Source organism: Helobdella robusta (genome assembly GCF_000326865.2).
Source record: "Helobdella robusta unplaced genomic scaffold HELROscaffold_32, whole genome shotgun sequence".
NCBI lineage: Eukaryota > Metazoa > Annelida > Clitellata > Rhynchobdellida > Glossiphoniidae > Helobdella > Helobdella robusta.
Genome location: NW_008704589.1, coordinates 576,058 through 602,184, shown reverse-complemented (window position 1 = coordinate 602,184; position 26,127 = coordinate 576,058). Strand labels below are relative to the sequence as shown.

At 32.0% G+C, this 26,127-nt stretch overlaps 4 protein-coding genes across 4 annotated transcripts in view; 2 read left to right on the top strand and 2 right to left on the bottom strand.

Annotated features, from left to right (window-relative positions):
• Positions 1 to 752: 752 nt before the first annotated feature.
• On the top strand, positions 753 to 1,832 carry HELRODRAFT_175073 (hypothetical protein; the record flags this gene model as incomplete). The annotated part of the gene is made up of 2 exons (XM_009022510.1): positions 753 to 872; positions 1,611 to 1,832. The coding sequence occupies 2 exons, from the start codon at positions 753 to 755 to the stop codon at positions 1,830 to 1,832; spliced, it is 342 nt and encodes a 113-aa protein (XP_009020758.1).
• A 14,641-nt stretch (positions 1,833 to 16,473) lies between these two features.
• HELRODRAFT_175072 (hypothetical protein) lies at positions 16,474 to 16,872 on the bottom strand (the record flags this gene model as incomplete). The annotated part of the gene is made up of 1 exon (XM_009022509.1): positions 16,474 to 16,872. One exon carries the CDS (start codon positions 16,870 to 16,872, stop codon positions 16,474 to 16,476), a length of 399 nt encoding a protein of 132 aa, XP_009020757.1.
• A 5,576-nt stretch (positions 16,873 to 22,448) lies between these two features.
• Positions 22,449 to 23,763, bottom strand: HELRODRAFT_175071 (hypothetical protein; the record flags this gene model as incomplete). Its single annotated transcript, XM_009022508.1, has 3 exons — positions 22,449 to 22,501; positions 22,796 to 22,953; positions 23,600 to 23,763. The coding sequence occupies 3 exons, from the start codon at positions 23,761 to 23,763 to the stop codon at positions 22,449 to 22,451; spliced, it is 375 nt and encodes a 124-aa protein (XP_009020756.1).
• Positions 23,764 to 24,514: 751 nt separating this feature from the next.
• The window catches only part of HELRODRAFT_175070 (hypothetical protein), a gene marked incomplete at both ends in the record, with an annotated part of 3,443 nt that continues 1,830 nt past the window's right edge, over positions 24,515 to 26,127 (top strand). The window contains one exon of the mRNA XM_009022507.1: positions 24,515 to 26,075. Within this exon, the coding sequence (XP_009020755.1) occupies positions 24,515 to 26,075 (1,561 nt within the window). The remainder of the gene's footprint in view (positions 26,076 to 26,127) is intronic.

Sequence of the window (26,127 nt, the reverse complement as noted above, 5' to 3'; positions counted from 1 at the left end):
TATAGCAGTTAATTGATAGAGCATTGACAGCATATCATTCATTCTTAAGTTCAAACTAATAAGGAACCGTTAAAGCCGACGACATCCATCTTAATCTTTCTTGTTGTCTCAAAAATTCTTTTCTATCTTTGGCCATTTGTTTAAGTTCAGTATCAGACATATACTTATAATAAGACATCAGGGCTCTGTGACGTCATCCATCTACATACAACTTTGGTATTGAAAATGCTCTATCACTTTATTTCAATGATAAGAGCGGCGTCGAAGAATATAATTATAAATATTCATATATTTTTTTCCTTCATTTATTTCAAGTTTAAATTATCAAATATTCAAAATATTAAAATTCAAAATATGAAACATAATAAACTCAACTTAATTTGCTCTGAAACCTACCAAAACCATAACATTTCAACGGATGGGACAAAATATTTGACGCCCCAATTATTTTTTGTGTGAATCATTCCCAAACAAAAAAGAACAGAGTGCACGGTTATCAGTAAAAGCCAAATCGCTCTGATCTGCTTCATGATCATTAATGGTAAACAGGTGAAACAATTCAACTGCTTCAATTATCTCGGAAGTCTGATTAGGTTGTAAATGGGATGTGGATATTAAAAGAAGGATAGCTATAGCAAAAGATGCATGTTTTTGAGAAGAATTATGAAAATTAGTTGAACCTCTCATACATCAAATAAAGATGTGTTAAAACAGTCCGGTTTGGAAAAGAGGAAACTACTACAAATAATCCGATGGGGGCAATTAAAGGTTTTTGGTCATTTCATGCGGAAGGAAAGAATGGAAAATTTAACAACCAGTGGAAAGATTGCAGGAAAAAGAGATCGCGGTCAACAACGATTAACTTTCGTGAAGTCCTTGTGTCACTTGTTGAATATCAATAAGTTTTTCAATGAGATTTTCTTTTGTATAGTATAATTTGTTTCGACGCGTTTCGGTATTTTTGAAGAAAAAACAATGAGAGCCATTTATTATGATACATTTAATTATTTTAAAACAAAAATTTGAAATATCGACATTGAAAGTTTAGGACAAATAACAATAAAATTGATTGAAGAGAGAATATTTAAAAAAGAAAAAAATATAGAAATGAACGAATGCAAAATGCCATTTCCTAGTTACGGTTAATAATTAATTCATTTTTACTTATTTATCAATAATTTTTCATTCGTTTAAATCACCTAGCTAATAATTCTAAATGCATTTGAAGCGCTTTATTCTTTTTAATATAAACGAGTAACGTAAATGAATTGAATTCATTTGGGATGTACAAAAATAATAAGGTAAACGCCGCACCGACAAATGGTAGGACGACACATACAATTTCTACTAGAGCTACGTGCGTTGTTGATGGTGGGAACCAAGTCAGAGGACTAACAATCGTTGCGTTAACGTCTGCTACGTTCGAAATATAAGTTTCAGATGAAAAAATTATTCTCACAATCAAAAACAAAATGATACAACAAGAATGTGAAAGGCATAAGTGAAAACTCACAACAACCAGCTCGTTTATTACGACAAAAACAAGAAACGCAACACAGAATATAATAATTGAAATGAGGAAAATGTTTAAAACGAAATTTATTCGATAGTCTGAAGTCAACGAGGTAACAATTGGCAAAGAGATTGTCGTCGAACTTCTGAGGAACCATGAACTGAATGGGCTTGCTGAATTGGTTTTGTACTTCAACTGCAGACTGGCTGGCAGTTCGCAGGGAAACTCGGATAGGAAGTGTTGCGTCTCTTCTACGATTGGTTCAATGTACCGGAAGTTCAACTCGTCTGAAGCCTCACGTGAGTTGTCTAGACAGTGAAAGTGCAGGTTTGATTGGATGTCCAGCAGGCATTGCAAGGTTCGTATGAGCACCCTGCGTTGAATGAATATAATTACGTTATTATGCAAAGCTGGGTGAAGTACTGGTTGAAAATTCTTCCTAAAATAAATAGATTATCATATGGGGATAAAAACGTGGATTGATGTTATGCTAATGTGTAAAGGTACATACATCAGATGTGATTTATCATGATATTTAAAAGTAAATTGAAGTATAATTTAATTTACATTTATTGAACAACAGTGACTCACTATGAAGCTAGATTTCAAAAAATAATTTCAAAGGAAAAATAAAAAAATGCAACGATGGAAGCATTTCCAGGCCGTCCAACAGTTCAGTTTAAAGGAAAAATAATTTTGTTGGAAAAATTCAAGTTGCATTTTAATCTAATTGTCTATTTTTATGTAATCTCCTTCACATAATATATTTTTACATAATTTTAACAATTTTAAACTATTTATTTATATTTAAATAGAATAAAAATAAATTGAATTTTAAATAATTAAATTTTAAATCCGAATAATTTGATCGTTCAATTCAATAGGATCATCTATCTACGAGATTAATCATTTGTCCTCTGCAGTCGCACAGCTCTACACATCCGTACACGCGGGCTCTTAACGTTTGTGTGGTCGTTGTGGTTGTTGTGGCTGTCGAGAAATAGTCGTTGTTTTTGTTAGTTTTACTGGTGTTGTTGTTTCTGAAGTAGTCACTGGTGTTGTTGTTTTTGCTGATGTTATTGGTGTTGATGTTTTCGTTGTTTTTGCTGCTATGGGCGGCGATTTCATTTTTATGAGCGTTTATTTATGTATTTTCTTATATTTGTTGTTGCGTTTGTTGTTGTTTATATTGTCGTGTTGTTGTTTTTGTTATTGAAGATATATTGATAACATTTTGCGAAACTTACGTCAGTGTTCATGACGTTGCATGTGTGTTGTTATTTAAATGACATTGGTATCAAAGTATTTTTGTCTAAAAAAAACAAATTAGCCGAAATTTAGTTTTATTTTACCACATCATCCACTTAGTTCAACATAACATCATGTCATAAACACATCTTAGAAAAACAAAAACAACAAAGACAGCAATAGCAACAAAATCATTCAACAATTCAAATAACATTTTTATAGTAACTATACAATATTAACAATAGAAACAACAACAAAAACAACAACAAAACAGCAACACATCTATCTATGGCAACAACAAAACAAAATTACACAACCAAGGAATCAAACAACACAACAAACAATTTACAGCACCAACAAACACAACAATACAACACAACAAAATTAAAACGACAAACACAAAAGCAACAACAACAAAACAACAACGTGAAGCACAACTCAAGAAATCCAATAATAAATCAACCAGTTGAAATAAAAAATGTCCTTTCTACATAGAAACAGACTGACAAACACACACACACACACGCACACACAACACACACAAACAGACAAACACACACACAAAAACAGAAATTATGTAGACAAGTTACAAGAAAATGTAAATCATCGTGCAATCAACACAGAAAAATTTCTTGATCATAAAGTAGATAGATATATTCTATGATTGTTCTAATGATGAGGAGAAAGATAATAAAAATAAAAAGGAACAAATGATGATGATGGTGACTAGGATGATACTTATGATGATGGTGATGATGATGATAATGACTAGAATGGTGATGATGATGATGACTAGGATGGTGATGATGATGACGACGATGATGAGAATGACTATGATGATGCACCACATTTTTAAAGCCGCTTAGTAGCTTTTTGATATTTAACCAAAGTATGTTTGCCATATCTTATAACAGGGGTGAGCAAACTAGGGCCCGCGAAGCTATTTTATGCGGCCCGCGAGGTCTTGTTCAGCCAAAAAAAGTCGTCAGCCAGACATTATTACCAAAAAAAGGAGCCACAAATCTTAAAAAAATTCTCCCTTGGGTCGAAAAAATTTGCTGTTTAAGTACATATGCGGCCCTTCAAAGGTAAAATAGTTCTCAATGCGGCCTTTATAGCAAAACGTTGGCCCACCCCTCTCTTATAACATATTTATATATAACATATATATATATATATATATATATATATATATATATATATATATATATATATATATATATATATATATACGTATTTATTATTTATTTATTCTGGTTTTTGAACAAATGTTTTTATTTATATATGCAGTACAGAGATCGTTTGATGAATGATTTAGCACTGAAAAAGCTGGTCCCTTATTGAAATTTATATACATACATAACAAACAAACATGCTTTGGTTGAACCATTCAAAAAACTAAAAAAAGAGCACAAACACACACACGCACCTCGCACACATACATATAAATATATAGTTATTTATTCATTTACTTATTTATATTGCTACATATATAATCATTAACAGAATTGAGACAACTCAAAAAATGAAGAAAATTGAGAAAAATAAGAATCAGTAAAATAAAAAGAAAGTTAAATAACAATATGAGAATATGAAAATTTTTCAACATTTTTTTATGGTTTCCGTATCGTTTTTGTGCTGTTTATATACACACACACAAAACAACACACAAATATGGATATATATATATATATACACATTCACACACACACACATACATACATGCATACATACATACATACATACATACATACATACATACATACATACATACATACATACATACATACATACATACATACATACATACATACAAACATACAAACATACAAACATAAAAAACATCTTTAATTAGCATTGCGACGCGAGCAGAAATTATTTTATTGCCAAGCATATCTTGGATGATGTCTGTGATTATTTCGGAAGTTATGATGATGATGATCTTAAGGATGACGATGATGATGATGGTTGAGATGATGATGATGATAATGGTTAAGATGATGATGATGATAATGACGACGATGACGATGGTTAAGATGACGTTTTTATTGTTGTTGTTGATGATGATGATGGTGATGGTTGTGATGATGATGATGATGATGATGATGATGATGTGTTAATGATGGTTGTGATGATGGTGATGAAGAAGATGATGATGATGGTTGTGATGATGATGATGATGATTATAGTGATATGGTAATAATCTTTTCGGTTTCGTTTCAATGATGATGATGGAGGTGACGATGAACTTAGCGAAGACATGGACGATGATTGATTAGTAGAGATATAAAAAACAACTAAACGTAAACAACTAAACATAAACAACTAAACATAAACAACGAAATGTAAACAACGAAATGTATACAAACTTTAATACTATGTATGTTTTAATATTTTTGTTTCAATGTTGTCCTCAGGCAAATTATGCACATTATGTCGATATGTTGTTTTTGAACATGGCTAAACAATTGATAACATTCAGAGGATAAAAATTCAAATTATTTAATTATTTGCAAACATACACACACACAAACATACACATACATACACACACACACATACATACATACATTCACACATACATACACACGCAGGCACATAAATATTTTCAATTATTTGACATCGGCATGACTCTGACGATAAACCAAGCATGAAAAGTTTTTAAAAGCCGCCGCTCAGCTGAAAATATTCTAATTGGAATAAAGTATTGTTACTCGGAGATTTTAAAAATGAATAAAATATTATTTTTGAGAAAATTTGAGAAAGTTAAATTTTATTAAAAAATATTTTACTACACGTTATCTAAGCAGTGCTTCTTTATTAAAAAAGTAAAAACACAAAAATAAACATTGACAGATGCGTGTGTACGTTTATGTATGTGCGTGTATGTGAGTGTACGTGCGTGTTTCAAATTCAGATATTTGAATGAGATAAAAATGCAAAACGAATGCAAGATTTATCTGCATACACTCATGCAATCACTTTATAATGATTTGAAATCTGCTATAGAAGCAATTTGGAGATTAAAAAATTATCAAATGCCGTGGGCTGAACAACGCCGTACATGGTAAAGATTTTACATTAGGAAATTTTTTATTCTGCTTTGTGTTTATTTTATATTTTTTTACTTTTTATTAAAACGTTTTTCTTTTAGTTATGATTTGAATTTTAGCAATAAATTTTCAAACTCTTATCGAAATAAGGCTTTGTAACTCGTTAATTATCCTAATTTTTTTCATAATGGAGTTTGTGAGCGTAAAATATTTCATAGCCAATATTGAAATTTGTTTTCAAAATGAAATTAGCATCATTATTAGTTGAAAAAAAATATCTTTTTATTCAGCCCACGTTTGGCTGATGTCAAACCTATAGAACAACTTCACAGTGTAACAACTAATTAGTTTCAATAGTTTATGCTGAATGATATTACATGCCTTATATTCTGTGAGGTAACATTTCTGAGCCCAGAAGTTTGTACAATTGATTTATCATCCCTTTATAAGATTCAAACATTTGTAAAATTTAATTTTCAACCAGTAACTCATGTTTATGTTATTAGTTTAAAAGATTATCGTAGTGGTGGTGTTAATGATCGGAGCAGCTACTGCCTGTGATAATTCATCTTGGTAAGTAGGCAGAGCGCCGTGCGCACGTCTGCTTGAGGAGAGCGGCCGGAGACCCAAGACACCTTTGAGAAAGGTGGCTTGTTAATTATTTATCATTTTCGACTGTGATCTATACACTTTTTTTTCAAGAACTTCAATCGAATGACGTGAACAAACATCTAAGACAATCACATCACAAACCAAAAACAATGTATCGAATGATAATAAAAAAAACCCGGCGCGTCACCAAAAATCATAGACAGGACAACAGATAATAGCGATAATCACATAGATAATGAAATAATCTTAACGACAACAACAATAAATAGTGTACAATAAAAAGAAAAAATAACTAAACCGATAACGCCCAGGCATTTACAACCACATTGACAACAATACCAACGGCGCTATTTACAGTGCTAATGAGAAAAAAATAGCAGCAAACACAACAACAACCGCAACAACAACAACAATAGCAATAACAGCAACAACAGCAACAACAATAGCAACAACAGCAACAACAATAGCAACAACAACAGCAACAATAGCAACAACCGCAACAACAACAGCAACAATAGCAACAACAGCAACAACAATAGCAACAACAACAGCAACAACAGAAACAACAATAGCAACAACAACAGCAACAACAATAGCAACAACAGCAACAATAACAACAAAACAGAAACAACAATAGTAACAACAACAGCAACAACAATAGCAACAACGGCAACAATAGCAACACAATATCAACGGCAAAAACATTAAGAGTGATACAGTGATAGTGATAGACAGTGACAGAAAAACAGTGATAGAAACTTGAGGCCATCAGCGTCCCGATCAATCAGCAGCACTGCCAGCATCATGCGCATGCGATCCCATGAAAACAAACCTTCGCATGTTGCAGCTGCGAATCGCTTGTTGCAGCAACAATAATCACGACAGCAGCATCAACCACAATTATAGCAATGATATTTTTGTCAATTAACAATAATAATGTTAATATTACTACTACTACTACTAATTCTACTACTGTAGCTGCAGCTACTATTACTTCTACGCTGCTGCTGGTACAGCGGCTGCTATTTTCACTATTACTACTACTAATAGTAATACTAGAAGTAATAATAATAATAAAGAACTCAATTATAATTAAATTGGGAACAGCTTTAATAGCCCTCAGAGGAAAGTTAGCGATGAAATTTTAATTGATACAGAGATACAACGAATACAAAGATGAATACACAGATACAACAATGGATACAAAGATACAAGGATGAATACACAAATACAACAGTAAATGAATGCCCATACAATTAATACCTGCAAGCTATCTTCGGTGTATTGTGTTGGATGGAAAGAAGGAATTGTTTATCAAACGCCTCGACGCAACTCTGCAGCGCTGATACTTCAGGATGGAGGCAATTCAGTATGCTCATGTTATCTGGTTAGATTGGATGGATGGTTGGATGGATTGAGGAATGAATGAATGGATGGTTGGATGGATTGAGGAATGAATGAATGGATGGTTGGATGGATTGAGGAATGAGTAGATCTATGAATGAATAGATTGTTAAATGAATGGATGCATAAACAAATGGATTGATGTGTGAATGTATGGATAAATGGATAGAATGATGAATGAATGTATGGATAAATGGATAGACTGATGAATGAATGGATGGATAAATGGGTGGATGTATAGTAGAATGCAAATTTGGATAGATGGATGAATGGATGTAAGAATGGTTTGTTGGATGAATAAATGGAAAAATGGGTTGAATGCCCATACAATTAATACCACAAGCATACATTTAATACAATTAAATAAGATTTAATACATTTAATAAGACCATACAATTAATACCACAAGAAAAATGGGTTTTTATCAAACCACCTCTGTATCCACTGATACAGAGGTGGTTTGATGTATGGATAGTGAATGGAATAATAAATTTATAAAACGAAGAATCGATAGATGGATAATTGAATGATTTGACAAATAGATAAATCAAGGAATGAATGAATAGAGTTATAGATAGCTAAGTAGTTAAAGTTAATAAATAAATAGAATAATCTTAGCAGGATAAATTGATGGTAAATAAATAAAAAAAATGGAACAAATAGAGCCCTTTGAAGTACATTAAACAATCTTTAGCAAATAGATAAAAAAGAATATTAACTTAAACCTAACAATGCCTTTACATTATTACTGAAAAAAGTTAGCAGCACAAATATTATATAAATCTTATATAAATATCACATAGATATTATATAGGTACGTGTATTTTACGCCATGCGATGCAGGTTTTCAGCTGCTAAATGCATTGTTGCTATCATAAAGATATCTAATCCGGACGCTGCGTATATTGTATTCTGCTTGTAATCGCTAGTGATAAATGATAATGAAATGATAATGAACATGATAATTTTGTTTATGGGTTTCAAATTTTTTTGCTAGTAAATTTTTTCCTTCTTAATTTTATTATTGCCATTGTGATTTTATGCCTTTCTGAATCTAATTTTGATTATTTTATTAATTCTGTTTCGAATACAAATCCAGAAATGAAATACAAAAGGAAAGAAAGAGAACAAGAGAGAACGTGAGAGAGGGAGAGGCAAATGGAAAATAAAAACTAGAAAAAAAAGTAAAGAGAAAGAGTGAGAAGTGATTAAATTATAACTACCATGGTGTAGTGCAAAATATCGGCACACGGCACGCAATGACAGGAGTCAACAAGACTGTGGTGCCGGTGCTCGCCGGCTGCCAGCCAGCGATAGTTTAATAAACCAAAAAAAATGGCAATAAAAATGACGTCATCATTATAACTGACGACAAATACAACGACGCCATAAACGCTGCGTCGTAAATAACAACACCGATGATAACATTTACAGCGATCAATAAGAAATGACTATGGGAGTGAAATTTCAATTTAATCTAGGAAAGAAAATAAGCAAAACTTCAGAAATGGCGTCATTCTAAACATCAACAACGCATCAAAAAGATGATAACCATTTATAGCAACCGTAAAAACAGCTGTACCAATTTTTGGCCCTAATATAAATAATGATGTCACTACACAACAACAACAAACAAACAAACAAACGACAGCATTAATATCAATAACAACGTCATAACCACAAAAACAATAACAACAACAACAACAGCAGCATTAATTAGCTCGCAAACAAGCTAGCATTCGTTCGGACTTGAATAAACTCTACGCATAATAATAAAAGAGATATACCTTTTTATATAATAATAAAAAATGTTAAACGGACATGTGGTTCATATTGCTTGGATGGAAAGTCAAAGACTGAAAAAGGTCGGGCAGCATCGTAATGTAAGAAGAGAATGTTAGGTTTATTGCTTGGAGTTTGATGGCTGGCCTGTGTGCAGACGGAACCGCTAACATGGGTACCATCATTTCTTTCACACTATTTTATTACTTTGTTTGTGGCGTGTGTGTGTATTGTGGTGTGCTGTGTCGTGTTTTGTGTGTGGTGTGCGCCTATGGAGTTTCTTTGTTTCATTGTTTGTTTTGTTGGTGTTTGCTTTGTTGTTGTTTGCCTTGTCGTTTGGATTCATGTATGTTTGTTTTATGATTTTGTTGCAGTACGGCGGTTTTGCTTTTAATTTATTTTTCGAAGCCATGTTTAATTTTTCAAGATTGAATGTATTCAAACAAACGTTTATAAAATTTTTTTGTGTGTTAAAATTTTTGAAAAGCTTATCAAGTTCAAATGAAGATTATACAGTAATCCGGTTAGTCGGACCAAATCGGAGCAAATGGTTCGACTAAACGACTGGTCAAATTAATGGAAAATTTTTGTTATTAGCAATTGAAAATTTTGTTTATAAACTTTATAGAGAAGATCAAAATTTGTAAAATATTTCTGCCAAAAAGTTGTTTACCTTGTGTTGTACAACCGTGCATATTAATACAAACCATGACTGCCAGAAAAAAATAATTGTTATTTTTAGATTTGTTGGCAATGGTTGTTTTCAATACATCCTCAATGAATGGCGAATAGAACTGATAGAACTGGTGTGTATACAGGCACGCACGCACACACACCACACACACATACAGAGTAATTCACCCAAACGCATACAAACACGCACACACAGGCACGCACTTATTGTCAATTTTTTAGAAAATGAACGAGAAGTAAATTGATTCGCATTTATTTCTGTTCCACCCGACGAAAAGTTCTTCCGTTGAATTATTGAAAATTTGGATTTTCCAAGAAAAATAACATATGGACAAAATTATTTAACTTTTGTGAAACAAAAATAAATTATTTTTTTAAAAATAAAAACAACAAAGAGAAATGAATGAAAGATGGCTGGGTAGATAAATGGATGAATTGATAGATGGATGAATGGATGGATGAATAAATGGATAGATGGAAGGAAGGTAAAAGGAAATGATTCATCAAATGGTTGTTTTTAACTGATGGGCACTGAGACATCGCCGGGCAACCATGCAACTCACAAAAGAAAAAAATTGTTTTTCGGATTAAAATTTTATTTCGAAAATTTTCCTGATTTTGTAATTTTTTATCATTGAGAAAAAAAATGTAATGGAATCTTAAAGACTGATGCCTCTATATCGAGTTCAAATTATTCCCATCGTTGAATCAAGAGGAGCATTTTCTGTTACCAACTTTTATATTTGGATCAATCATTAAAAATTGTTATTTGTTCTTTTATTCATTCGTTCGTTCGTTCGTTCGTTCGTTCGTTCGTTCGTTTGTTCGTTCGTTCGTTTGTTTATTCATTCATTCATCATTCATTCATTCATTCATTTATATTCGTTTGCTCATTTGATTCAATTGCATTTTAATCCGTCGGATAAGTAGTGCACAATTTCTCGAGTGGGCCATCTTCTCTCTGATTGTGGTGCCGGTGCTGACTATTTTTATTCTTTGTCCTTATTTTGTTTTCTATGCTGTTGATGTTTTGTTGTCTATGTTTTCGTTGTTGTGGTTTCGCTGTTGCTTTTTTGGTGATTATTTTTATTCTTTGCCCTTATTTTGATTTGTATTTTGTTGGTGTGTGTTGTGCGTTCGTGCATGTGTGTGTGTGTGTGGGGGGTGTGTGTGTGTGTGTAAAGATACAATGTGCATAAATAGATAGATGATTACCATGCCAATGTTAATTCCTGGGTCTCAAACGACAACGAATATGTATTTTTTTAATGTAAGGGTTAATGACAATAATGATGGCTTTGAAAGTTTGAAACATTGATGATGATGATGATTATGATGATGGTGTTGATGATGATGATGCTGCTAATGATGATGGTGCTGATGTTAACGATTGCGATGATGATGATGTTGATGATGGTGCTGATGATGATATAATGATGCCAATTTTAATATGGAAGCAAGACGATAATGTCGCCACAATAATATTAAAGATTATGATGATGATGACGTCAAAAAACATAAATTATGATAAAGATGATGATGATGATGTCTAGAAATATGATAAAATAACATATATATATATTCATATATAATATTCAAATTATAATAAATAATATAAATATAATAAAGTGATGATGTAGATAACGATCGATACCAAAGAATCATTTAATGAGGATGATGATAATTATACCAAAGAATTATTTAATGACGATGATAAAAACGATAGTGATGATGCCATAAAAAACGACTACAGCGTATTGAATAAAAGTTCATCAAATGTGAATATTTTTTGTCATTTTAAAAATGTCAAAAAGTCAAAAACTATTTCTCGGCAACATGCAATCTCAACGTGAACCCCATCTCTTATCTACATTCTACAATCATCTATGTTAAATAATTTTCAATTATTTTTTTTTTAATTTTTTTTCTTTAAATGAATTTTTTTCTTAAAAAAAAAGTTATTAAATGGTTGGTTTGCATTAAGAAAAGATTGATATATTTTAAATGCATACGTCTGTAACGTTGGCGTATTATTTTAAAACTGAGATCAATTAATTTCTTTCAGTAATTGATGAATGTTGCAGACGCAGGAGAAAAAATTTTTTTTCTCTAGCTTAAATGTATGTCGCTGGATTTTCTGCGGTTTTTGTCATTTTTTCTTGTTTCTATTTTTTTGCTTTTTAGTTGTTGAGTGGTTCTTTGTTGTTGAATTGTTGCTTTCGTTTGTTTTTCGTTTGTTTTTGTTTTGAGTTTTTTATTCAATTTTTGAATTCTTAGTTGTTCTAGACATTTTAAGTTAAATAATCTTGTGCTGTTTTGTTTATTTTTCATTTCCGTTTAATCACTTTTTTAAATTTTCCATTTTTAACGATCAAGCCGTTCATTTGTCCTACACTTTCAAATAACCATCCTTCCACTAATTCCCAATTATTGTGAATAAAAATAAATTGCATTTCGTGTTCTAAGATCGGTTGATGTCGTTAAATGTTGCTGATGTCGCCATTGTTGTTGTTGTTTGTAATAAATGTCGGCATCGTTGATGTGTTTTGTTGATGTCGTTATAGCTTAAATGTTGTTAATCACATGTTCTGCATGAACAACTTTGGTTTAGTATCCGTCTCCATGCGTCAGTATTTAGAACTGTGTGCATGCCTTTATTGGGTGTTCATTCAATCGTTCATTATTTCTTTCATTCAATCAATCTTTTTCATTCGTTCATTCAATCCTTTATTTATTCATTCATTCCTTCTTTCACTTGCTTTTCTTTTGTACGTCCATTTATTTACTCGTTTATTCATTTTAACAAAAAATTCATGGCAAATAAATGTAATAGTGCTGACCAATAAAAATTTAAAAAAAATTATCAAGTTTTGCCAACCAATCAATTGTAACTGTCTTTTAAATGAATTAATAATTACCAATTACCCCGTATTCGATTGAGTTAACACAAAACAAACAAACGTCTGACCTCTGATTATTACGGTCATAAAAATATTGAACTAATCTAAGCAGCTAATAATGGTAAGAATGATAAGAAGAGAAAAATGATAAAAAAGATGACAATGATAAAGACGATGACGATAGCAATGATGATGAGGACGATGATATATAGCGTGTCAACGCATCGTCATCGTCGTCATCATCGTCATCATCAGCGCAACACAGCAGACATTCGATCATCTTTTAATTCAATCCTCTGTCAGATTGTGCCAACATTTGCCACACACACAATCATAAACAGACATACACACACCCACAGACAAAAACACACACACACACACTTTCACACAGACACACACACATAGACACACACACAAACACAGACACACACAGAGACAGACAGACCACACATACATTCATTCACAAGCACAAACGCTTCACAGCACTACAAGCGAACTACATACAACAAACCAGTAGCAATGACAATATTGATTGCATCATTTGCTAATTCACTCACCACAACATTAAAATGAAAAACAACAACAACATATAACACAACGTGGAATTAGAACTAAATGACAGACTCCCTTTACACAGACCAAAAAACATCAACCCACGACAACACACACTTTCCATTCCATTCTTAATTCCGCATGGTGTGAAAACAAACAAATTCAAAAATGCATAACAGGATGTACAATATTTGCAAGTACGTAAATGTAAGTGTACACAGACGTACAAATGTAATCACATGTGTACAACACAAATGCATACAGTACACATAAGTATAAGTGCACACAAGTGTACAAAGTAAACGCAAGTGCAAAAGACATCAATCTAAGGAGCATATGTACATTAACGAGCTTTAAAAAATTCCAAATAAAATATTTTACACACAAAAATATCTTCCCTGTACAGTATTTTGTGCTGCGTGCATACAACATTCAATAAGTACATACGAGCCAGCACGACTATTTCTTTTATTTCGATACTGCTCAATCATTTTGATTGGCAGTTTGACTTGTATATATACATATATATATATATATATATATATATATATATATATATATATATATATATATATATATATGTGTGTGTGTGTGTGTGTGTGTGTGTGTGTGTGTGTGTGTGTGTGTGTGTGTGTGTGTGTGTGTATTATTATATTTTGTGTTTATTTAATTTTAGAAATGACATGCAAGCCTCAAATTTGAAATAAAAAGTTTTTGCTTTTGTGATGGAAATAATTAAATTTTCAAAAACTAGAAAAATAAATTTTTAATAGCAGTTGTATTTTTTTTATTCAAATCAAAAAACCAAATTTTTTGAATGCTCTTAAAAATTGTTGAAAGTTTTTCATCTATTTCCACATTATGCAGTCAAACCAATCAAACATTATTAAATCTCAAATATAAAGAATGGTAGGACTAACTAATCAACTGATTTGCTGATTGTATTTAAAAATTATAATAAAAAAATTTCAAAATAACATTGTTAATAATGTTAATTAATAAAAACAACAAGCTTAGTGGCAACGTTATTCAGACAATAAAAATGTTAGCGATATAAGTAGCGCATAAATCAGTAATGTTCGAAGCATCAGTAAGGTTGGTGAGTAATGCAATTGAACTATTAAGCGAACGATAGTTACAGCAGCTGACATTTGTGTTAATGCAACCTTAATAACATCTGTTGGCTTTTTATCGCATCAAGCAGTAAGAAGGTGAAATGTAAAATGCGAGATTGCCTTCTCACCAAGGAATTCACATTTTTTACTTATAAACCATTGCGTTCAAATAAAATGCGACATCCAATAAAGGCTGGTTGAACGGTTCTATTATTTTTTTATTTCTTTTCGAACAAATAAGAAAAGTTTTTTGAAAAGTTTTTGATTCATTTAAATTTTGTCTAGAATTTTTGCTAAAATTTAATTTTTATTAAACGTTGCTAAATTGCGATAATATTTCATGAAAAATATTAAAGATAGAGGAATAAAACAGTTGAAAAGTATAGCTTAAAATGAAATCCCTTCAAATTTTCAAAAGTGCTTCTGTTCAATAGTTAGAAGAGCAAAATAAAGAACGGAATGAAACAAATAAGTATTCGATCGTAAATTTAAAAAAATGTCAAAATTAAAAAAATAATATAGATTACCCAGGAATTATAATGAAGACTTGGCCTAAAATGTCATAACTCATATAAGAGTTACGAAAAGATTTGTTTGTCGTGTTTGCGCACATACATTCAACCATTTCAACATACATAAGAAACAGATGGCTAATGAAAATTTTTTAACGTAAAAACGTACATCACAGAACCACATAGTTCTATACAAAACTACACAGCCAAAACACAGTAGCACACAGAAAAAGCACAGATGCAACACAGCGCAAACACAGTTTAGAAACATCAGTGCAAACATACTTGTGACATATTACACGTAATGTGCTTTCAAATGCTAAAAGTAAACCTTTCCTGCAAAAAGGTACCGATGACATTGTTGACAATTGATTTAATTATACAACATGCCTGTCTGCTTGCTCGCATCATTCGGTATACGGTATATATTTTTCAGTTTTCCTAAAAAAATTTTTTTTTTACTTTTTAACAATAAAGCATTTTCATTTTTAACATTTAAAGAAGTCGACGTTTCGAAAACATTATTTATATTCGCAGTAGTTAATTTCAGAGAGTTGAAAATTTAGTTTCTGATTAGCGTGAACAAAACCCATTGAGATGAGCAAGGCATTAACATTTTAGGTCCCCGATTCAAACCATCCTATATTAGGAAGAAAGCACTCTTATTGTCAAACTTATTGTCACTATCCAATATCAAAGATAACGAAACACCGCCAATAAAATAAAGATAACATTGACCTTCGTGAAGCATTTACACACGGAAAGGTTTTGAATTTACAATTTTTTTCTTTATTTTTAAAGCTTGTTTTGCTAATTTTGAACGCATTGTCAACACAAGTTTATTTGGTTAATTATTAAATAAAACATTGTTTAGGTTGCAATTTTTAATTTATTTGCTAACATGGAACATTTAACTTCAATTAATGCTTTGTTAAATAATTTAAAATAGTTCTTAAGAGTTAAGAAACGTATTTAAATTAAATTCAATGGTAAAATAATTCTCAATGTGACCCACACTGTAGAAGATTTGCCCACTTCTGTTTTTTTGGAAGAATACATACGTTGATAAATGAATTAATGGTTCTAGTGTTAAGTGTGATCAGACTTCGTTTTAATTGTAGCTGTCACAAAGCCATTCCTGCCAACTTCATAATCCGTTTCGTGTGAGAATACTGCGAGGCCCCAAATATTCAAACGGCAGTAAGGGCAAGTCTTACTTCTCTTGAACCAGGTTCTGAAACAAGGTTCGTGAAATATATGGCTACATTGCATTTGTACCAACTTATCTCCTTCGTTGAACGTTACCAAACATATTGGGCACTCTTCTGCAGTGAATTTGCCCGAAATATAAAGTACGTGGTAATTTCTCTCCCAAAAAAATAACGAAGGATAGTTATCTGTATGCTTCACTACCGTATTCACGACAACGCCTTCGTCGGTACTACCAACCAGAGTTTCTTCGTAATATTTTGGGAGGTTTTTAGTCATCGTTGAGAAGTAAAAATTCTGCTAATCCAACATTATGTCGGACAACCGCTGCATAGTTATTGAAGGAATATAATTTTCTTTCAGAACATTGAAACCTGGTTTGTAGTAGACTTCCTCGAGTTTGTTAATCTCGTCACTTGATAAGTTATGTTTGTTGTTCTCCTCCACGAATTTTCTATACATACTACGTCTCAATTTGTCTTGAGTATCCATAAAATTTTTTGCCGTAATTAAAGCCGATTCTGTCAAGGTAGTTTTCGATGTCGGAATGTTTTACGCGTTCCATTTCATAACAATCAAATAAACAAGTATAATAAATTAAACGCGCACGTGTTCAAATAATCTGGAGTGGATTATAAACACGAGCAATTGCAGATGCTGAAATAATTTTAATTACCTTCAACAACCGAAAAAATTTTCGTATGGAAATTCTGGCAGAATTTCTTATTAACAACACGCTACAAATTAAATCTCGTTCTAGACAATTTTTACAACAGTGGAATTAATTCAAGGTTTATATAGAACGTGATCATGATTTTACGAGCGCAAAGTAACATTAAACCACAAAAGAGATTAAACTTAAAACAAAACACGTGATTATAAAGAAATTAAAAATAATAATAAATCAAATTTATCCTTGAATTTAATGGAAATAATGTTCTATCGTAAATATATTACATAATAACTCATGTTTCACATAGATATAGACGGTCAAAAATATGAGACAAAACGAACATTTCTGAAACATACTCACATCAACATTGGATTGATAGGGCTGTAGGGGAATAACAATAAATGCATGTGGCAGTTACTCGTGAAAACTACACAAACTTTACAGATGAACCTAGCTAGTGCGTAATGTGATCCGTCTGCTAGTAGTTAGATGCATGTAACAAATTTATCACAATTTTCGTTCACCTAACACTCATGATCATAATAGGATGTCATAATGTCCAAACGACCGTGAGGATAGGTCTTAACTTTGGTTGAGGAACATTTTTAAACACTATCTATGTTGAGCATGACGGCAATATACTTATATCACATTGCCATTATCTCAGTTTTATCATCTTATTATCATTAACCGCGTCCGCATACGAATATCCACCCAAGCCTTCACTTCGGCGGAGTCTTTCCTGTCCGGGATCCGCCATTTTACAATAGACCCTTTCAGGGTCTGAAAACACGGGCCGGGCGGAAGTTTGTTCGCGCCCTACTTGTTGACTAGAGACGCCGAACTCGTCAACTATCGGCAAGTCTTCTTCAACATATATTAATTTAGGTAAAAGAATTAAACCGAGCCAAATTTCAAGTTTACACTTCTTTTATTCAATAAAAACAAATATTAAAAATCAAACTTCTGTTTCTATAATTCAAAATTAACTACCCTAAATTATAACATTAATAACAGAAGATAATTTCAAGTGTTTGATTTAATCAGCACAATTAATCATTTTTCATATTCTGTCCTTCGGGACATCATTGGAGAATATAATGAGGTGGGAGAATGTTGGGATGCCATGTCAAACACCCAATCAAGGCCTTCGTAAGTTTCGCTAATTATCTTTCTCAATGAGTTATTGTGCCGGCTGTCGGCATTGTTCGTATTATGGTACAACAGTCACCAAATATTAACATCATCGCTGAATTTTTTTCCTGTTCCGACTAATCTATATTAGTTTTAATAGCATTCATCGCTGCATATGTATGTATATATATAAAAACATGCATGTACATACATTACATTGCAAATCACACTTTACTACACAACACACAAGGTTTACTGTTACGAACTGAGAAGTCAGTCAAACAGAAAGTGAAAAGTATGCAGGCGCATTCAAGTTTCTTCATAAAAACAGCTGATACGAGCGGCGTGCCAAACTAGATAGAAGATGCAATATTATTCAAGAAATATTTGCCGGCTTATCTGGAAATATGAAGCAGGCAGGCAAGCAGGCAGGCAGGCAGCAGGGCCAACATTGAGATAGGTCATTCCATGCACTGCACTGTATATTCATTCCATTGCACACCACCGTCGAACGCTCGATGTTTTCATAATGCGATTTATTTCTCTCTGGAGTTTGCAACATTCTTCGAGACCTGACTTTTTTTCTGCCCACTCTAATACAATGACTGCTGCTATTTTTGTTTCTGTCTCCTTTCTCTTATGTTTTACGACGGGATTGTGTGCAAGTGTTGTACGTGAACGTGTGAATGTGTTTGTGGGGAGTGGATGTGGTGTGGTTGTAGTTAGTGTTTTAATGTTGAGGGTGTGGTTATGTTTTGTGACAACACACCTGGGTTGTTTGTCGTTTATATTTATCTCGGCATTTAAGTTTGAATTTTTATTCCTTCATGAATTGGTTTGTGCAGGTCTATAATGATCTGCTGCGTTTTCGTAATGAGCAGCTAAGCTCTAATCTTTCTTTATGTGTGACTTGTTTGTGAGTTTTGCTGTTATTTGCGTGTAGTTAATATGCCATAACTTAATTCCCGAGTATGTGTTTGATGATATGCTTCTGTTTGGAGTGAGTTCTGAAAAAAATTTTTTGTGAGAGTAAGTATTTTTTGTGCATCATTTATTATTATTTGTACGTCGTCGTGTGTGCTTTAATTTTTATGTTCTTTACCTGACTTTAAATGCAATGCCTGGAAATGCTCTGTTTATTTACGTTGGGCGTTCATAAAACCGACTGAGGTGGAATATAACACACACACACAAACACACACACACACACACACACACACACACATATATATATATATATATATATATATATATATTTATAATAACATTGGCATATAAATATCCATATATGTTATATACAAATCACACGCACGCACACACTCTCACACATACACACGCATTGATACACACACGTACATACACAATTCACACAAACATGTATATTTATATGTATATATATATATATATATATATATATATATATATATATATATATATATATATATATATGCCATAAAATAACTTGAAAAAACCCTGACTAAGTTTATCTATCATCTCTTCTTCTTCTTCTGAATATCTATCATCTCAAATATCTCCTTAACCTATTAAAACTTTTAGCCATGGTTAAGCCATTTAATGAAAAATTCAAATAGCATTCTATTGTATAAAAAATTATAAAAAAAAATAAGGGCAGTTAATATGAAAAATGGATTATTAGACGATGAATATGGAAATTTATCACTGTTGATGATGGCTCTCTCTATTGATTTTAAAAGAATTCTTTACGAGAGCAGTTTGGCTTCATGTTGTTATTATTATTACTATTATTACCGCTATTAATTTCTTTATTTTTCAAAATTTTCATTCATTTTTTATCTAATTTTCTTAATGCTTTAACAGTCGATTCATTTGATGCCCAAAATTATTATTTCTTTGTTTAGTTTTTAGTTTTAAAAAATATATGCTGATACGTTTACAAAATATAAAAATACAAATTAATTAGTTTTAATTAAATACAAAATTAAATTTTATGGACTCATGTTGAAATATTATAAAAATCTGCTGTAAAAATTTTTTATATTTTTATAGTGCTGTTAACTAAAAAATGTAAAAATGTTTTGCCAGTCAAAAGAGTTGCCACACCTTACAGGCACACATACATAACTACATGTCATTAGTTTTTGTCGTGGCTTGAATTTTTTTTGCCCGAGGCCTTTTATTAAATAAAAAATAAACTTGATTCATCAGAATTTTTTAAATGTACAGCTGCCAATCAAACGTACATCGTTGATGTTATTTGAAAAGGAAAAAAAAATCGGTTAAAGATTTTGACACGAAAAAAATAGCGACGCAAATAATAATGCTACTAATTGAAGTAATAGTAGCAGCCACAGTAACTGCAGCAGTTCTAGTTGTAGTAGAATTAAACGTAGTAGTAGTAGCAGTAGTAGTAAGTAGTATTCAAACGGCATTTCAATCAGCACACCATAAAACCCGCGCCGAGCCACTATTTTATAAAGGCAACGATTTAATGAACGAACGACTGAGTAAATAAATGAATGGATAAACATCAAACGAACGAATGAAAGAATATAGTGATAAATAAACGGATACATGAGTGAATGAATGAATGAATGACCAATTGTGTGTTTCCACCATCGCGATTACTTAAACATCAGCTCTCGACATTATTCACATTAGATTACGATGACGTATCACCTACTTTATATTACGTCACATTTTCAATAATTTCCAATTTATTCTGGATCACTTTCAATCGTTTATACTGCAAAATAAGTCTTCCTGGTTCATCTTCCAGGAGCTGCGTTACTGTAACATATTGCAGTCATTAATTTGCCAACGCCTTGTTAATGTTTTACATTTAAAATGAGGATGATGTCTTCCTACTTGAGTATGCTGGCATGATTCTTTGTTCGCGTGGATGTATGCGTGTATAAATGTGTATGTATGTGTATGTATATGTGTGTATGTATGTATGTATGTTAAATACATGTTATTTATAGATGTTTGTGATTATTATGATAGTTAAGTTATAAAAGTATTTCACGACGAGACAGCAAATTTAAAGATATAAAGCAGCTCATTATAAGATAACATAACGTATAAATAATCAGAGCATATAATACTTTGTAATAAGAATGAGGTGACGTACGTTACGCTAGTTAGAAGAAGTTAGACAACTAGTTAAGCTTCAGGGGACAAGGTTTCCTAGTATATAACAGGCAAGCACATAAGTTAAAGAGAGGTGAGTTGAGAGTTATCTTAATTAGAGTTATCTCTTTAGCATGCTTAAACCTCTTGAACACTCTTTGATAATCTTTACATTATTTTTATTAGCTAATTTCAAAATAATAATCATCATAGTCACCATCATTATCACCATTGCCACTATTTTCGATGTAATGATGACCTGATGATCGTCTTCATCGTCATCAACATCGTCACGTCACAGACATCATCGTCGTCTTCATCATCGTCGTCATGGTCGTCTTCATCATCGTCATCCGTTGTATCGAGTATCAAAGTTAAACAAGGTTGCAATATAAAGCATTAATAAAAAATCTGATTAAAACTCGCTGGACATCGGCAATTAAATTGATCCGGAGGATGAAATGATGCGTCAAGGTCATCAGCGGCATCATTCTGACGTCATCGTCCACGTCATCATCATCATTACCATCACTGACATCATCCTCATTTATGTTGTTAAGCATTGTTGTCATGCACGCTATGAACTGCATCGTTTTCGTAATCTGTATCATCATTAACACCATCATCATATCATCATCATTAACACCATCATATCATCATCATTGACACCATCATATCATCATCACTGTTATCACCAATTGTCAGCACAACTCTGCCATGCCACTCATCTCACAATGTCACCATCATCATTTTATGTTTTCCATCGCTATCAATTTATTTTCAGTAAACTGAAAAATAAATATTTTAATGTATAGTTTTTGATATTAACATTGCCATTTGAACATTCAATATAGCTAAACAATGACACATAACTTAAGTTGGATTTTTAAAATTTTATAAGATTTTTCTTGCGTTTGAACCAGGATATGGCGAATTGTTATGAGATTATCAAGAAATACGGCAGTCTTACCACGTGAGCAACAATTTGACCTAGATAAGTGATCAATGCAATGAGCGTTACTATCATAACGTTTATACATTTTACAAAAAACTGCAATGTTGTTAATATAAAATAATATTCTTAATAAGACTTTTATAAAATTGTTTCGCGTAACCAGCGATTGTACTGTTATTAACTACATTTTGATTCATTTTGGTAATAGTGATGGTGTATTTTAATACAATTATAATACAAAAATATTGACAAAAACGAGTTAAATTGAATGATAATAACAATATTGGCACATTTTGTCATTAATTATAACAAATAATCGGCAAACATACTTGTGAAATTGTTGGACTTTCTTGGGTTCGATCCGCCACAGAACTTGCTGAACATGTTGAGTCGGTTGACGTGGGTTCGAATCCTGGCTGTGGCCACGTGTTCATCGTAGCAGGAATCCATCAGACGCTGGTAGCATGATTCCGTTAGCTCCCACTGCCTACAAATTTGCGTTTGAATGTTTTTATAAGTTTCAATTTATTCATTGATTTTCAAGTAATTTAATAATGCTTAAATGCTTAAAGATTTGTTTGATAACTTTAGTTAGTTGTTAGCAGTTCGTTTTCTAATGTTTTAAAGTTACTTAAACTAGTTTCGAATTACTATCGATAGTAACGTTTGGAGAAGTAACAGCAGCAGCAGCAGTAATAGTAGTACTACAACTACATTTCGTTATCAGTAGTAAGAAGAAGTATGCTATATGAAATTGCAATTATGAGGTTTGTTTGATGAGCACATATGAGGCAATGCATAATAATTTCTGCTGCTATCACTGCACTCGACTGTGACAATCGTCAGCGAACATGCACGTTCAATGAAGGAAGTTAGTCATTCCCCAATGTCTCAATCGTCATCATCATCGTCATCATCATCGTCATCACCACTTTTCTCTTTCTCCTCCTCCTTATCATCAACATCAGCCTCGTCGTCGTCTTAGGTATCATCAATATCACCTCATTCCTATTGTCAAAGTCGTTGTAATCATCATCTTCATAATCATCATCATCGTCGTTGTCGTCATCATCATCATAATCATCATCATCGTCGTCATCATCATCATCATCATAGTCATCATAGTTGTTAACATTGTAATCACGTAGAGGACAATCATTTCATTATTGTTGTTATCAATCTCATTTGAATGTTGAATCATCACACAAATCCAATTTGTTACCATTTTGTTCGTCGTCTCGTGTCTCGTCCCTAGTTCCACAACTTTTGAAGTTTCTACTTTCGCATTTTCTTTCATAATAACATCCCCTTACATCTAGAATGATTCCAGAAAATTCCTTTGAATGTGTTCGACTTAATATGCCTGCTGCAATTTAAACACGATCAATTAATTTCACAATTTTTCTGATTAAATGAATGAACCTATGATAAATTATGATAGGTGTATGTGATATGCAATACAATATGTGTATTTATATTTTCATTTGATAGTTCACAATTATAACTATTGGATAGTTTGATGTACGTTACGTGTGAACTTTAGAACTTTGTGTAAATATTCCGATAATTTTTGAGATGAAAATGACTGACAACTGAAAAGAATGACGAAACCTCAGTGGTGTGTAGTTATTAACTACAAATAGTTAACTACTAGTTAATAACTACTTGCTAGTAGTTAAGCTGTAGTTAATAACTATTTTTTTCAAAGTAGTTATTAACTAGTAGTTAACTATTTTTTTAGTAGTTAATAACTACAGTAGTTAACTATTTTACATAACTACTTATAATAATAAGCTAATATTTGATCGCCCCTATTTGTGTGCATGCATTGTTGTGTTACTGTTGAAAACAGACATGGTCATCTAATATGCATTTGCTATGCATGACTAATCATATCACATGCTGGATAACAAATGATTGTATACAACAATGAGCAAAACATATATAAAACATATATACAATATATCATATATATTTATATATATAACATATTAACAAGAGGCAGCAAGTGGTGATTTTTTGTTCAGGGTGAGGGGTCCTCCAGGAAGATGGAAGATCATGAAATTACCGATGGTCAAGAAATGAATATGAATCCTGCTAGTGGTAGAGCGATGAATTGGTGTGATGCGGTGTCTTATGATGTTTGTGTTGCTTCTGATGTCGTTGATATGGATGATGCAGATGAGGATGAATCTATGCCAATTGTTTTGGATGTTGATGGATCATGTGTGTTGAACAATTTTGATGATGTGGATGCTATTGTAAATTGTGAATACTATATGCCAAATAACATTAGTCATTATTTTGTTTTCTGTGAACTTATCGATTTTTTAAATGTTTCAGCTAACAATAACTCTAATTTATTTTTACTGCATATAAATGTCAGAAGTTTGACTGCGCATGCTGATGATTTGGCACTGTTGATTAATGGTTTTCAATTATATGTTAATATCCCTCAAATTGTTGCTTTAAGTGAAACATGGCTAAATGATGACACTAACTATGGCCCTATACTATCGTATTTTCCATGCCATAGTCTAGTTGCGAAAAATAGGGTGGGTAAAAGGGGTGGGGGTACTGGTTTTTTAATTGATAAAAACTTAGCGTACGAAAATTTAAATTGTAATTTTTCTCTCAGTTCCGACCTGTTTGAATGGGTCGGAATTAAATTTGCCTCTGACAATAAAAAAAATATAATCATTTGTATTTATAGGCCACCAAATTATAAATTGGATAATTTCTTATCTAAAATGCAGGAATTTTTATATGAACTTTTAAAAGACGATGTCAGTAGTGATGTTTTTATACTTGGGGATTTTAACATTGATTTGGCTGTAAAAAACCAGGCATCATTATCGTTTTTAAATCTTATGGCTCAATTTAATTTGCATCCAATTATCAACCAACCGACTAGAATAACATCAAGCCATTCGTCAACGATCGATAATGTTTTTACTAATTATGGCATCGGCGGCTGCCCTAAAGAAATTCTATACAGCGATGTTTCTGACCATTTACCTATTTTTCTTTGCATACCATTGAATGCTAAGGCTGTCGGTGGCAAAAACCCTTACATTAAAACCCGTTTGATTAATTCTGAGAACCTAAAAAAAGCAAATTGTTTATTACAGAATATCCAGTGGAACATGTCTGATTACGGGTCCGATTTTGAATCAAATTTTAAGAAATTCCTAAAGACTTATTTAAACTGCATCAATCTAGCTTTGCCATTGGTGAATAAAAAAAATCGCTTCCGAAGGCCATGGATGAATATCGATCTTTATAATCTTTCCTTGTATAAAAATGTTCTTTACAAAAGGCATCTACACAATCCATCCCCTGCAAATAAAAATGCATATAATAAGGTTAAAAATAAATTTATAAATGTCAAAAGATTCACGGAAAAAAAATATTTTGAAAATAAATTAAAAAATCAACCTGGAACAAAACACAGATGGAGGATAATTAATGAAATTTTGGGGTCAAAAAAATCATGCAATAAATTGTTCTCAAATGATGCCAGTGAAACTGCTAAATTGAGCACCGTTACAGGGTTGAATAAATTTTTTGTTGAGATAGGTAAAAATATCAATAAAATTTTAGGCGATGGTCAGTTGATTTCAAATGTCGGTCCATATGTGGTTTCTAATAACCCAATATT